The sequence below is a fragment of the Astatotilapia calliptera genome, chromosome 16 (genome assembly GCF_900246225.1).
Source record: "Astatotilapia calliptera chromosome 16, fAstCal1.2, whole genome shotgun sequence".
NCBI lineage: Eukaryota > Metazoa > Chordata > Actinopteri > Cichliformes > Cichlidae > Astatotilapia > Astatotilapia calliptera.
Genome location: NC_039317.1, coordinates 528,738 through 541,192, shown reverse-complemented (window position 1 = coordinate 541,192; position 12,455 = coordinate 528,738). Strand labels below are relative to the sequence as shown.

Genomic DNA, 12,455 nt, shown 5'->3' with positions numbered 1-12,455 from the left:
AAAAAAAATACCTGACCCACCCAATCACAGCAAAGTATTTCTGACTCTTGGGGAGACAAGTGAGTCTCTTGAAGAAAGACAATGTCAACTTTTTTTGATTTGATAAATGTCATGATCTTCTTCTTTTTAACTGGATAATTAAGGCCCTTTACATTCCAGGTCATTAAGGTAAGGGCCCTTTGGTACTTACCTTAATGACCTGGAATGTAAAGGGCCTTAATTATCCATGAGTTGGTCTTAATTATCCATGATGGCGAATAAGGGCCCTTTGGTACTTATTCGCCATCATGCAGTATGTATCAGACATATAACAGTGGAGTAACTTATTATTAAAACCAGGAGTTCAATACCGAGTGGACAATATTTGGAAGGCTGGCTGTAAGTACAATAGGGGGTTATGGAAGTAAATAAAAATAACAGCCGATAAACATTTAAACAAATACGTCTGAGGTGACCAAGAACACTAGTCACCCTCAGGTGGGCTATGAGCCCCAAAAAGAAAACATAAAGTTTATGGTCCGTGACTCAGTGACCAGTCGAACAGTCATAAACAGGACCCGTCACCAGCAGCAGCAGCATAACAAGTCAATGTAATATGAGGAGAGCAGTCATTCTGGCACTTAGCTACCTGAACACACCTCTATGCAGGTTGGTTAGAACTGTCCCCTGACAATCTAAGAAGGGCTTTATGACAATTGAATTACTAAAGGAGGAATTTAATAATCTTAGTGAGCTTCTCTACCAAGCAGATTGTGTCGTATTCTCAAAAGTAGCACAACTGAATAAATCAAATCAAACCGCGAAGCCCTATAATATTGAAACTAAACAGGAGGTGCAAAGTATATCGTGGATAGCATGTTAATTAATGCTAGGGCAAAAAAGGGTAGTGTTTAAATCCAAGCCTTTGACTGTAAATAACTCCCTTAACCTCCTAGGACCTGGCATCCACATATGTGGACATCACATTTTGGGTTATTTAGACCAAAATACTCAATTGTGGTCTACAAGGGCCTGATATCCACTTATGAGGACATTATACTGCTACTGTTCTATCGAAATTTTAAAGGAATATCCTCATATGTGGCTCTTATTTTTCTTAAAAACAAAAATAAGATAAAAAAAAAATCTGGCAATTCTTTGTTTTTACATTCATCGGGCCCCAATGTGACCAAATATCAAAGAGAAATTAAAAATGCTGCCGTGGAAGAGTTACGAAGAGTTTTCCTTTTAATGCCATTTGGAAGTAATAGAAAAAGTAGCTCATATAGACAAAGTGAAAGGGCTTTTACTCTGAAATGCAAAATCAGACAGACTTGATATTAACAGGATACCACTGAGGTTGTGTGGTGTTGATATGCACTGCAATTAGCCTGTGGAAACAGGAATCTTCCTTTCACCAGCATTCCTAAGTCACTAAAAGAGTAGGTTATATATGGGCAATTTCAAAGGGCTTTTATTTTGGAAGGTAAAATCAGACTGACTTGATATTTACATGGAACCATCGTGAAGTCGTATGCTGTAAATAATTGCAATTATCATGTGGAAACATAATGTTTTCTTTTAAAAGCATTCTGAAGTCTTGAAGCGATCACAGGAAAAATAACCGCGGGTGAAGATAAACTTTCAGGAAGTTAAGAGATTATCAGTACGAGTGAAGAATGTGTCAGATTGAAATTCTGAGAAATACAGAACTGCATATTACACATTCAAATGACAAATATTGGGAAATACCATATTAATTAATGTTGTCACGAAAATATTGCAACTTTAATCACTAAACTAGGCCAGGATCTAGATCTAGAGCTCAGCCCCAGATATCTTTTTGAATTCAGGGATGATGTGAAGGGGAAATTATGGTTCAGTGGTGGAGCAGTCTAATGGAGGCTGCTCTTGTTCCTCAAAAACTGGAATGCTCCATTTCATTTTGCAAACAGTAGGGTGATATTTTCCCAAGTAATTCCTGTGTGGTGTTGTTAATTGCTGTGGAAGTGCAATCTTGTACGATATAGGTTAGAGAAACAGAATACAACTGTTGCAGCTCACTTTAGAACTAGTTAGCACATTAGTAAATGTATTTGTACCCCACGCCTTCGCCTACAGGAGAGGCGCAAGACTGTTTTTGATTAAAACAAATTAAAACAATATTTCCACACCGGAACGCTAATGTGTGATCGTCCTTCCCGAGGAAGGAGGAGAGAAAAAGGCAGACGCGGAGAGTGAGCCGTGAAGTGTATCATGTGAACCACCCGCATCAACACAGACGCAGTCAGACGCTTTGGGGAGGTGACTGAAACACTTTGTGCTGTGTTTGCGAAGAGGACGTCCGATTTGTATCCTTCCTTTAAACGAGACATAGATGTGTTTGCTTTTAGAAACGCCGCGTAAAACCGGTCAATTCCTCCTTTAACATTTTTGTATTATTATTATTTTTATTTCTGTTATCAGGTGGCTCATCAGGGCACTCTCGATGGGAATCTCGACAGAAATTACAGTTATTGCACTTCTTCTGCAGCGCTGTCCCCATGTGAGCAGATATTTAACCCCCCCCCCCACACACACACCTTTTAGTAGGGTTTTTAAACACAAAATAGCAGTAATGGCAGTTTTCGTCTCTGCCTTAGGGCATATCCAGCGTTATAGGTCTTTCAGTGTGTTTACAGGTTGAAGCTGTTCGTCCTGAATGCGACCCAAACTACATTTTGCTCCAAGATGAAGTGTCCTGTTTGGAGCTGCTCAACAAGACTTTCATCAGCCAAGGACAACAACAAGGCGAGTACCACATTTTTATCTCGTAATAAGAAAGAAAGACTAAAAATAAATAAAAGAACTTGTATTTTATATTGTAATGAAGATTTCACCATGACCTGCCCCAAACATATATGTTGTAATGTGGTTTTAAAAAAACAAATATGAACAAACCACTAAGCTTGATAAAAACATCTACTTTATGTTATTACTGAATACATTTGTATTTTGCAACAGAAAGGCAGCTATTGTGCCTTCTTAATGGTGGGCAATCTCAAGACAGTATTTTTTCTTCTGTTTATACAAACTACTTTAGTATTTTTCCAGTAACACATGTTTGTTCTTTCATAAATTTTGCTGCCAGTAAATTTACTGAATTTATTTACATTTCTTACTGGGAATTACATGACATCACATTTGACCTCGCAGATAATAAACCTGAAAAAGGAGCAAAACCAAAAAGTACAAATAGCGAAAGTGAAACTGAGGCTGTTCACTCCAGTAGAATCCAGCATTGTGATATAAACTTCAGTTTCACAGCTAGTTTGACAGAATGGCTTAAGATTTTCTTGTTGTCATTGTAGAGGTATTAGAGCTGAACTGAAGTCTTTTCCTATGGTGTTATTTTTGTGCCACTATTCTGAGCGCACGTAAAAAAAAATTTGCAGGTGTTGCATTTTGAGGAGAAATTTATTTTCAGCGAAGAAAAGCTAAATTTGAGTGAACAAAATTCATTGCTGCATGAAAAAACACACACACACACACACAACAGCAGCCCCTGTCGCTCAGTTTTTGCACTTGCGCTCGCTCGCCTCAACATTTCTGCCCGTGCGCGCTCAACCCTTTCTCTACACCGTTATATTTGTGCCACAAAACCAGCCAATCACAGACTTGGATGCAAAAAAAATCTGATTGGCTGTTTTGGTCTCCAATAAGCTCGAAATGACGAAATGCAATATCCCAGAATCCATTTCGTCCAAAACTCAAACGAGGCAATGGCGGAGGAACGCAGAGTGGCGGAGTTTGAAATATTACTCTGTCTGCGTCACAAAATAAACTTTTAAGATATTTTCATGCGAGAATGTTTCTGTGTAAAATATCACATATTTGCATAAGTGCTCTAACGTTCCCGGAGATGCCTGTTACCAGCTGACCGGGTGGTCACTCCGGTTAAACATAATATAAAAGGCTGAACTGACAAAAAATCACCGACTACACCACCAGGTATTACAGGAAAAACCATAAAGCCTTTGAACTACAACAAACGCTGTTATGACAACACTGTCTTGTTGGTATACAGTGGGGCAAAAAAGTATTTAGTCAGCCACCGATTGTGCAAGTTCCCCCACCTAAAATGATGACAGAGGTCAGTAATTTGCACCAGAGGTACACTTCAACTGTGAGAGACAGAATGTGAAAAAAAATCCATGAATCCACATGGTAGGATTTGTAAAGAATTTATTGGTAAATCAGGGTGGAAAATAAGTATTTGGTCAATAACAAAAATACAACTCAATACTTTGTAACATAACCTTTGTTGGCAATAACAGAGGTCAAACGTTTACTATAGGTCTTTACCAGGTTTGCACACACAGTAGCTGGTATTTTGGCCCATTCCTCCATGCAGATCTTCTCGAGAGCAGTGATGTTTTGGGGCTGTCGCCGAGCAACACGGACTTTCAACTCCCGCCACAGATTTTCTATGGGGTTGAGGTCTGGAGACTGGCTAGGCCACTCCAGGACTTTCAAATGCTTCTTACGGAGCCACTCCTTTGTTGCCCGGGCGGTGTGTTTTGGATCATTGTCATGTTGGAAGACCCAGCCTCGTTTCATCTTCAAAGTTCTCACTGATGGAAGGAGGTTTTGGCTCAAAATCTCACGATACATGGCCCCATTCATTCTGTCCTTAACACGGATCAGTCGTCCTGTCCCCTTGGCAGAAAAACAGCCCCATAGCATGATGTTTCCACCCCCATGCTTCACAGTAGGTATGGTGTTCTTGGGATGCAACTCAGTATTCTTCTTCCTCCAAACACGACGAGTTGAGTTTATACCAAAAAGTTCTACTTTGGTTTCATCTGACCACATGACATTCTCCCAATCCTCTGCTGTATCATCCATGTGCTCTCTGGCAAACTTCAGACGGGCCTGGACATGCACTGGCTTCAGCAGCGGAACACGTCTGGCACTGCGGGATTTGATTCCCTGCCGTTGTAGTGTGTTACTGATGGTGACCTTTGTTACTTTGGTCCCAGCTCTCTGCAGGTCATTCACCAGGTCCCCCCGTGTGGTTCTGGGATCTTTGCTCACCGTTCTCATGATCATTTTGACCCCACGGGATGAGATCTTGCGTGGAGCCCCAGATCGAGGGAGATTATCAGTGGTCTTGTATGTCTTCCATTTTCTGATGATTGCTCCCACAGTTGATTTTTTCACACCAAGCTGCTTGCCTATTGTAGATTCACTCTTCCCAGTCTGGTGCAGGTCTACAATACTTTTCCTGGTGTCCTTCGAAAGCTCTTTGGTCTTGGCCATGGCGGAGTTTGGAGTCTGACTGTTTGAGGCTGTGGACAGGTGTCTTTTATACAGATGATGAGTTCAAACAGGTGCCATTCATACAGGTAACGAGTGGGGGACAGAAAAGCTTCTTACAGAAGACGTTACAGGTCTGTGAGAGCCAGAGATTTTCCTTGTTTGAGGTGACCAAATACTTATTTTCCACCCTAATTTACGAATAAATTCTTTACAAATCCTACCATGTGAATTCATGGATTTTTTTTTCACATTCTGTCTCTCACAGTTGAAGTGTACCTCTGGTGCAAATTACTGACCTCTGTCATCATTTTAAGTGGGGGAACTTGCACAATCGGTGGCTGACTAAATACTTTTTTGCCCCACTGTATATGTATGATTTGTATCACCTTCATGTTTCCACACCGATATCATGACCAGCAGCTTTACAGCTGTGGCTCCAGCAAACATCAGCTGATACTAGAAATTAATATTAAACACATTCTAACAACAGCTGATCAAGCTTGAACGTGCTGCTGTTGTTTAGTGCAACATCTGCTGATTTCCTCCTTCTGGCGCAAAGTGGGAGATAAACAAACAAGAGAGACGATCAGCTGATCATTGATCAGTTTCATGAGTGAAGTAGCAACAGGAGAGGGAGGAGAATGAGAGGAGAAGAGGCAGCTGACTGGCCAGCTGATAGTGTCAGGGCAGGCAGATCGAGCAATCGCAGACTGTGAATACACTGAACTGTTTATCATTAAATAGTTCTTTATTTACAGTCACCAGGTGCAATATATGAAAGTGGGGCGGGGGGGCAGGGATTCATGGGACAGTCCAGAGAAAACAAACAGGTTCTTCTCACTTGCACCTCGAGGAATTACAAACCCCTCATCATCAGTGGCACGCCAGTGGAGAGAGTGGACAGTTTCCGATACCTGGGTGTCCACATCACTCAGGACCTGTCATGGTCCTGTCACATCAACACCCTGGTTAAGAAAGCTCGTCAGCGTCTCTTCTTCCTCAGAAGACTTAGAGACTTCCATCTGCCACTGAAGGTGCTCAAGAACTTCTACTCCTGCACCATCGAGAGCGTCCTGACGGCAAACATCTGCACCTGGTTTGGGAACAGCACCAAGCAGGACAGACGAGATCTGCAAAGGGTGGTGCGCTCGGCAGAACGCATCATTCAATCAGAGCTCCCTGACCTGCTGTCCATCTACACCAAGCGGTGCAAGTCCAAAGCTAGGAAGATTATGATGGACCTCTCCCATCCCAACAATGGACTCTTCTCACTGTTGAGGTCTGGGAAGCGCTTCCGCTCCCTTAAGGCCAAAACAGAGAGAATGAGGAGGAGCTTCTTCCCCCAGGCTATTCGGGGCCTGAACCAGGTGTAGGACTGGACTCTCCCAAACACGTCACTATAAGACTGGACTCTCCCACACACGTCACCACACGCACCACCACACATTTCCTATAATCCTATAATTCCTATAATTTATAATCCTTATCTTTATAATCTCTTCTGCTATTTGCACATTCTTTACTGTAAATTCCTAAGTTAATTTGTAAACTTTTGTAGTAAATTGTAAATATTGTAAAACTTTTCTTCTGTCATTTAATGGTCGGGCATTGTACAGCTACAAGCATTTCACCCCCATGTCATACTGTGTATGGTTGTGTGTGTGTGACAAATAAAATTTGAATTTGAATTTGAATTTGAGTAGTGTAAAACAGACTTATCAGGCGACTAGAATCACCTAAAAAACATTTATACATTTTCCAAAGCACCAAATGAATACATGCATATTCTTGTGACAGTGCAGTTCATTCAGTGGTTTAATCAATAAGTGAAAACTTGCTTTAGAACCTTTCTCATCTTGATGTCAATGGTCAGCTTATTATCCAAGCAGGGTATTTTTCGTCACATCCGTATTGAATTCCTGCTGAGGGCTCATACAGCCTGTTGATTTTGTATAGTTCTAGGCATTCCAGGATCCCTACATGAGGCATTAATCAATAGGCCTTCTGGTAGTCAATTCAGGTGGTGTTTCGTTCCACTGCTGTTTAAGAAAATATCTTTATGGGCCCAACTCATGTATTGAGCTAATAGTAGGATGGGATCGGAGCCTTCTGGGAATCTTTGGGGATCAGGACTGCCGGGCCTTTGGTTATCGCTTCTGGTTGCATCTCTTTCATTAGCAGCTTTTTCATTTGTGCTGCCAGATGTTCATACAGTGCAGTTAGCTTCTTTATCCACTATATGTGGCTCATGTCATGGTCTGTGCTGTACAACTCTTCATCATAGGTGAGACTCTTTCTTAGATGTCTGCCACTGTGATGGTCACTGGGTCCTGCTTATGTGTTGCATCCTTCCATATGCTTTTCCAGTGTTGCTCCCTCTCCACCCTTGGCAGTGCTGTTGTCATAACATTCCCCTCCAAATCTTTTCTACGGGTAAACTTGGTTTATAGTTAAATAATATCAGTTAAAGGCTCCTTTACTCCGTGCAAAGACTTTAGTGAAGGAAACCTCTGTGTTTAGATCTTTAAATCCAGGCTTTCCCTGTCTATTTAAACCCAAGCTTCGATTCAACAGCAGGTTTGAAGATGAAAGAAGATTGACAGAGTAGATGGTATTGCAATGCTGTATGGTGAACTGTAATGATTTTAACTGAATGTGGTAACTTGAGAAGAAACCCAGCATACTTTTTCCCCATTACTGCAGCAGGTAATAGCATGATCTGTCAGCTAACAGCATTTGCAGTACAAAAAAATCTTGTGTTGCCATGGTTTCCACTCCCAGGTTGGTTCTGGAAACGAGAGTACTGAAGAGAAATTACATTAGCTGTTCTGTTGATAGGTGGATTCATAGCATACACAAGGACATCACACATTTTTAGAGTTCCATAGGGCCAAAGGGCATCATGTAATCTCCAGTAATGAATAACAGACACATCCTTCATGTTAAATGTTTTTAACAGTAGTCCTGCTCTGTTGTGAGATATCGACACAATTTGGCATCCCTGGCCTATTTAAAGAATAATACTGTAAACATGGCTGAAAGTTCTTTTCGGCTTCTCCGATATGCGTATTGAAGTATCCTTTGAGTAGGTACTGAATCCTGAGTTGCCTTTGATATTTTCAGAGTTTTTAGCACATGCATGAATGTGTAAACAAGGCAATGAGTAATAGTCTGTTTTACCATTTACCTGTTTACCACAGCAAACATCTTAATGAAAAACATAAAGATGTTTGTGACTGTGATGGGTAGACAGCGTCATAAAAACTGCAGGCAAGGTTATTATTGTTCGAAACGAACAAAATAAGTAAAACTAGAAGTAAAAAACATTTGAATAACTGAAAAAAAACAATTAGCCTTCACAGAATTTTTTTTTTACTGAAACTATATTGAGCATTCACAAAACTGACTAAAGTCAACTGAATTTATAGAGAAAATGTGTGGGTTTTTTGTTCGTTTGTCTTTTTTTTGCGGGGGCGGGTGGGGAGATCATATGTTAATCTAGGGTGAATATGAAGTCCAGTTTCTGGTTTGTTTTCTTGCTGTGCTACTTTATTCCAGCAGATGGAAAGTCACGTCGTCTGTGTTGCCGATCTGTCCACACTGAATGTGACTATTCCCAGTCTGCCCCAGTCCTCATGCCAAATATCCTTGGACAAGATAGTAACCCCATGTTGCTCTCCGATGCATCCATTGGAGTATGAATGTGTGTGTGAATGTTAGATTGGAAGCTTAGAAAAAGTGCTTGTGCGAATGGGTGTGATTTGGTAAATGAACGAGTTTTGTATAACCGCTTTGAGTGCTCAGAGTAGAAAAGTGCTATATAAGAACCAGTCCATTGACTATGTTTCAGATAAAAGTGTCATGTAGTGGAACAAGATCAAATATGTGGGACATTTCTAAAGGCAGAAAAATCCCATGACCCTTAAAGTCCACCTGAAAAGCTTGCACAAAAAGCCTAACCTGGCTTACCTGGAGAAGATAAGAGAGCATGCCCTACCCTCATCGCCAGAAACAGAAGCTAACCTCAGGCAAGGAAGCATGATACATCCCAAGACAACCTCACAAAAAACATTTTGTAGTACTTTCAACAGCGATCCGATACTGGTTAGTCACATCCCAAGTGAGAGGAATCATTGGTGAATATGTTTATTGAGACGGGGATATCCACACAACTATGTTAGCACTTCACTTGATGTAAAATTGAAAACACCCACAAGGCTCATCATGTCCAAGATGAAATGTGGATGGAATCTGAGTTGGAAAAGTCAGGAAAAGTGTGAGGAGAGTGGAGCTCACTGCTAGTGTCGTGATAGGAGCAAATACATTGTTGTTGTTTTTTCTTTTTACTCATATAAATTAATTCACAATTCAACAGCATTTACAGCTAATGTGAAAGTTTCCTTTGGCTTTTCGGGTGGATATGAATATATAGAGAAGAAATCTACTTCTCATTCACTGCAACTATGTTACAGAAAACATAGATGTTTGTCACCTTCCTGATTTCCTATTTTTTTGTATGTTTGGCACACGTATATGTTTCATATCATCAAACTAATCTAAGTATCAGAAATGACAAGTAAACTCAAAGTGGCGTTTCTAGGTGTTTATTATTTAGGGGGAAAACCTACCAAACCTACATTGTATATCACTGAGGTCGAACAAGATATGTTTAATGAGCCATCTCTGTATCGCCCTAAAAGTTTTTTAATTAAATCTGGTGTTGCATAATAACTGACATATACAAAATGTAGTGCCGGTGATAGTGTTTGACAAAACAATTAGCTGAATTATATAAAAGTGAGATATTTAATTAAATTCGTCACATACACAGTACAACATACAACAACACTAGTAATAATATTGCAATAATATTGCAGTTCTGATTTTGCAATGTCCAAAAAAGTGCTGCATATATTTATATTTTATATTTATATTAGTAATTTAATGGGGAATGACACCAATTTATTATGAATAAAAATAATAATTAATATTTAGTTATTAAATCATTTGACTGAACAGCAGCTTTTTTATATATTTAATAAAATTGTCTTAATTTATTCTGACTGTGTATTCAGCTAGAGGTTAGAGAAAGTCTTAGATAGAATTTAATTAGGGAAAAATGTCTATTTTCTGAAGTATATATTGCTAGAGAAGGAGTAGAGTAACTCCTTCTGCACTGGTGAGAAAAAGTTTGAGGTTGATGGAGAGGAAAGCAGTCTAACAGTAAAGGCACTATTTAGTAGTCAAGCTGTCATCTTTTGTTTGGTTTAGCTTGTGTTTAGAAAATGTCCTCAGTCGAACAGGCAGAACACAAGATGAAAACTGACAAATACTGAGAAAAGGCACACAGACTTCCACCTCCAGTCTCAACAAAGCCTGTGAGGGCTTAGACCACCACCCAGCATCTGAGGACTATTTAGAAGACATTTGAAGCCCTTTATGCACACTTTCCTTAAATTTGTGCACATCTGCAAAGGCGGTCTAAGGGCACACAGTTGTTAGTAAGTGAAAAAGATGTTTATGTGTGTAGTTGTGATTCCTTTCATTTGGCCAACCAAACATCCAACAGAACAAATAGCTCCAACAATGTGCAATGCTTTTTCATTTACTAACAACTGTGTTTTTGAAAAATGAACACTGACCAGAATATATGTTACAAAAATAAGAGGAATAGAAGGGCATTATATTATATTCCTAACTGAGTTGTTAACCCAAGATTGTGCTTCGGATTGGCCCATTGCTCCAATACAGGAAGTTTGGATCAGCTCGCAATTTAAAGGGTCCAAGTCTTTGATTCCAAGGGGTATTCCCCTATATGGATTTTTTATATAGCACTTTTCTACTCTACCTGAGCTCTCAAAGCAGTTTATACAACTTGCCTCATTCCCCCATTCATACAATCCCATTGTACACACATTAGTACTGTGATGGATGCAAGCAAGAGCAAACTGGGGTTCCTATCTTGTTACTATCCAGGGATATTTAGCATGCAGGGATCAAATCGCCAACCTTCTGATTAGTAGATGACCATCTCTACTTCCTGAGCTTCATCCAGAGCACAATGTCTTGACCTGCCTATAACCAGATGTCGACGTCAATATTAAAATATTAAAATAGTAAAACACAGCAAAACATGCACAATAAAACCCTAGGTAACTTGTCCCTTTCAGTGTTGGTCAAGTTACTTGAAAAAAGTAATCAGTAACTAATTACTGATTACTTCCCCCCAAAAGTAATCCCGTTACTTTACTGATTACTTATTTTCAAAAGTAATTAATTACTTAGTTGCTTAGTTACTTTTTAAAAACATGATTTACAACCTGAATAGGTGATAAAGTGATAGATCTTTCAGCCCAATTCTACTTTTTCTGCATAATTCATCATACAAAATGTAATCAAATGGAAAAGTCTCTTTTTAAAACTTGTTTTATCAGTTTTAACCTTTTAACTTTATGCATCAAGCAAAAATGTAATTATATGCAGCATTCTCTGACTGGAAGAAATTTGTTTAATATTTAAACCTATTTTCTGCACATTCCAGCACATAAAATAAAAAAAATTTTGTGTTTACACTCAGTCTTTCAAATAAATGCAAGTAAAACACAGCAGAAAATAAATAAAATCAAAGACTAGCGGTCCTGTTGCTCTATTTTCACCTGTACAGGGAGTGCAGAATTATTAGGCAAATGAGTATTTTGTCCACATCATCCTCTTCATGCATGTTGTCTTACTCCAAGCTGTATAGGCTCGAAATTAAGCATATTAGGTGATGTGCATCTCTGTAATGAGAAGGGGTGTGGTCTAATGACATCAACACCCTATATCAGGTGTGCATAATTATTAGGCAACGTCCTTTCCTTTGGCAAAATGGGTCAAAAGAAGGACTTGACGGGCTCAGAAAAGTCAAAAATAGTGAGATATCTTGCAGAGGGATGCAGCAGTCTCAAAATTGCAAAGCTTCTGAAGCGTGATCATCGAACAATCAAGCGTTTCATTCAAAATAGTCAACAGGGTCGCAAGAAGCGTGTGGAAAAACCAAGGCGCAAAATAACTGCCCATGAACTGAGAAAAGTCAAGCGTGCAGCTGCCAAGATGCCACTTGCCACCAGTTTGGCCATATTTCAGAGCTGCAACATCACTGGAGTGCCCAAAAGCACAAGGTGTGCAATACTCAG

At 39.7% G+C, this 12,455-nt stretch overlaps 1 protein-coding gene across 1 annotated transcript in view; it reads left to right on the top strand.

The window, feature by feature from the left end:
* The first annotated feature begins 2,281 nt into the window (after positions 1-2,281).
* Positions 2,282-12,455, top strand: part of sctr (secretin receptor) — a 31,893-nt gene continuing 21,719 nt past the window's right edge. Inside the window, exons 1-2 of the mRNA XM_026144909.1 lie at positions 2,282-2,524; positions 2,661-2,769. Coding sequence (XP_026000694.1) covers positions 2,468-2,524; positions 2,661-2,769 — 166 coding nt within the window. The 5' untranslated portion in view covers positions 2,282-2,467. The remainder of the gene's footprint in view (positions 2,525-2,660; positions 2,770-12,455) is intronic.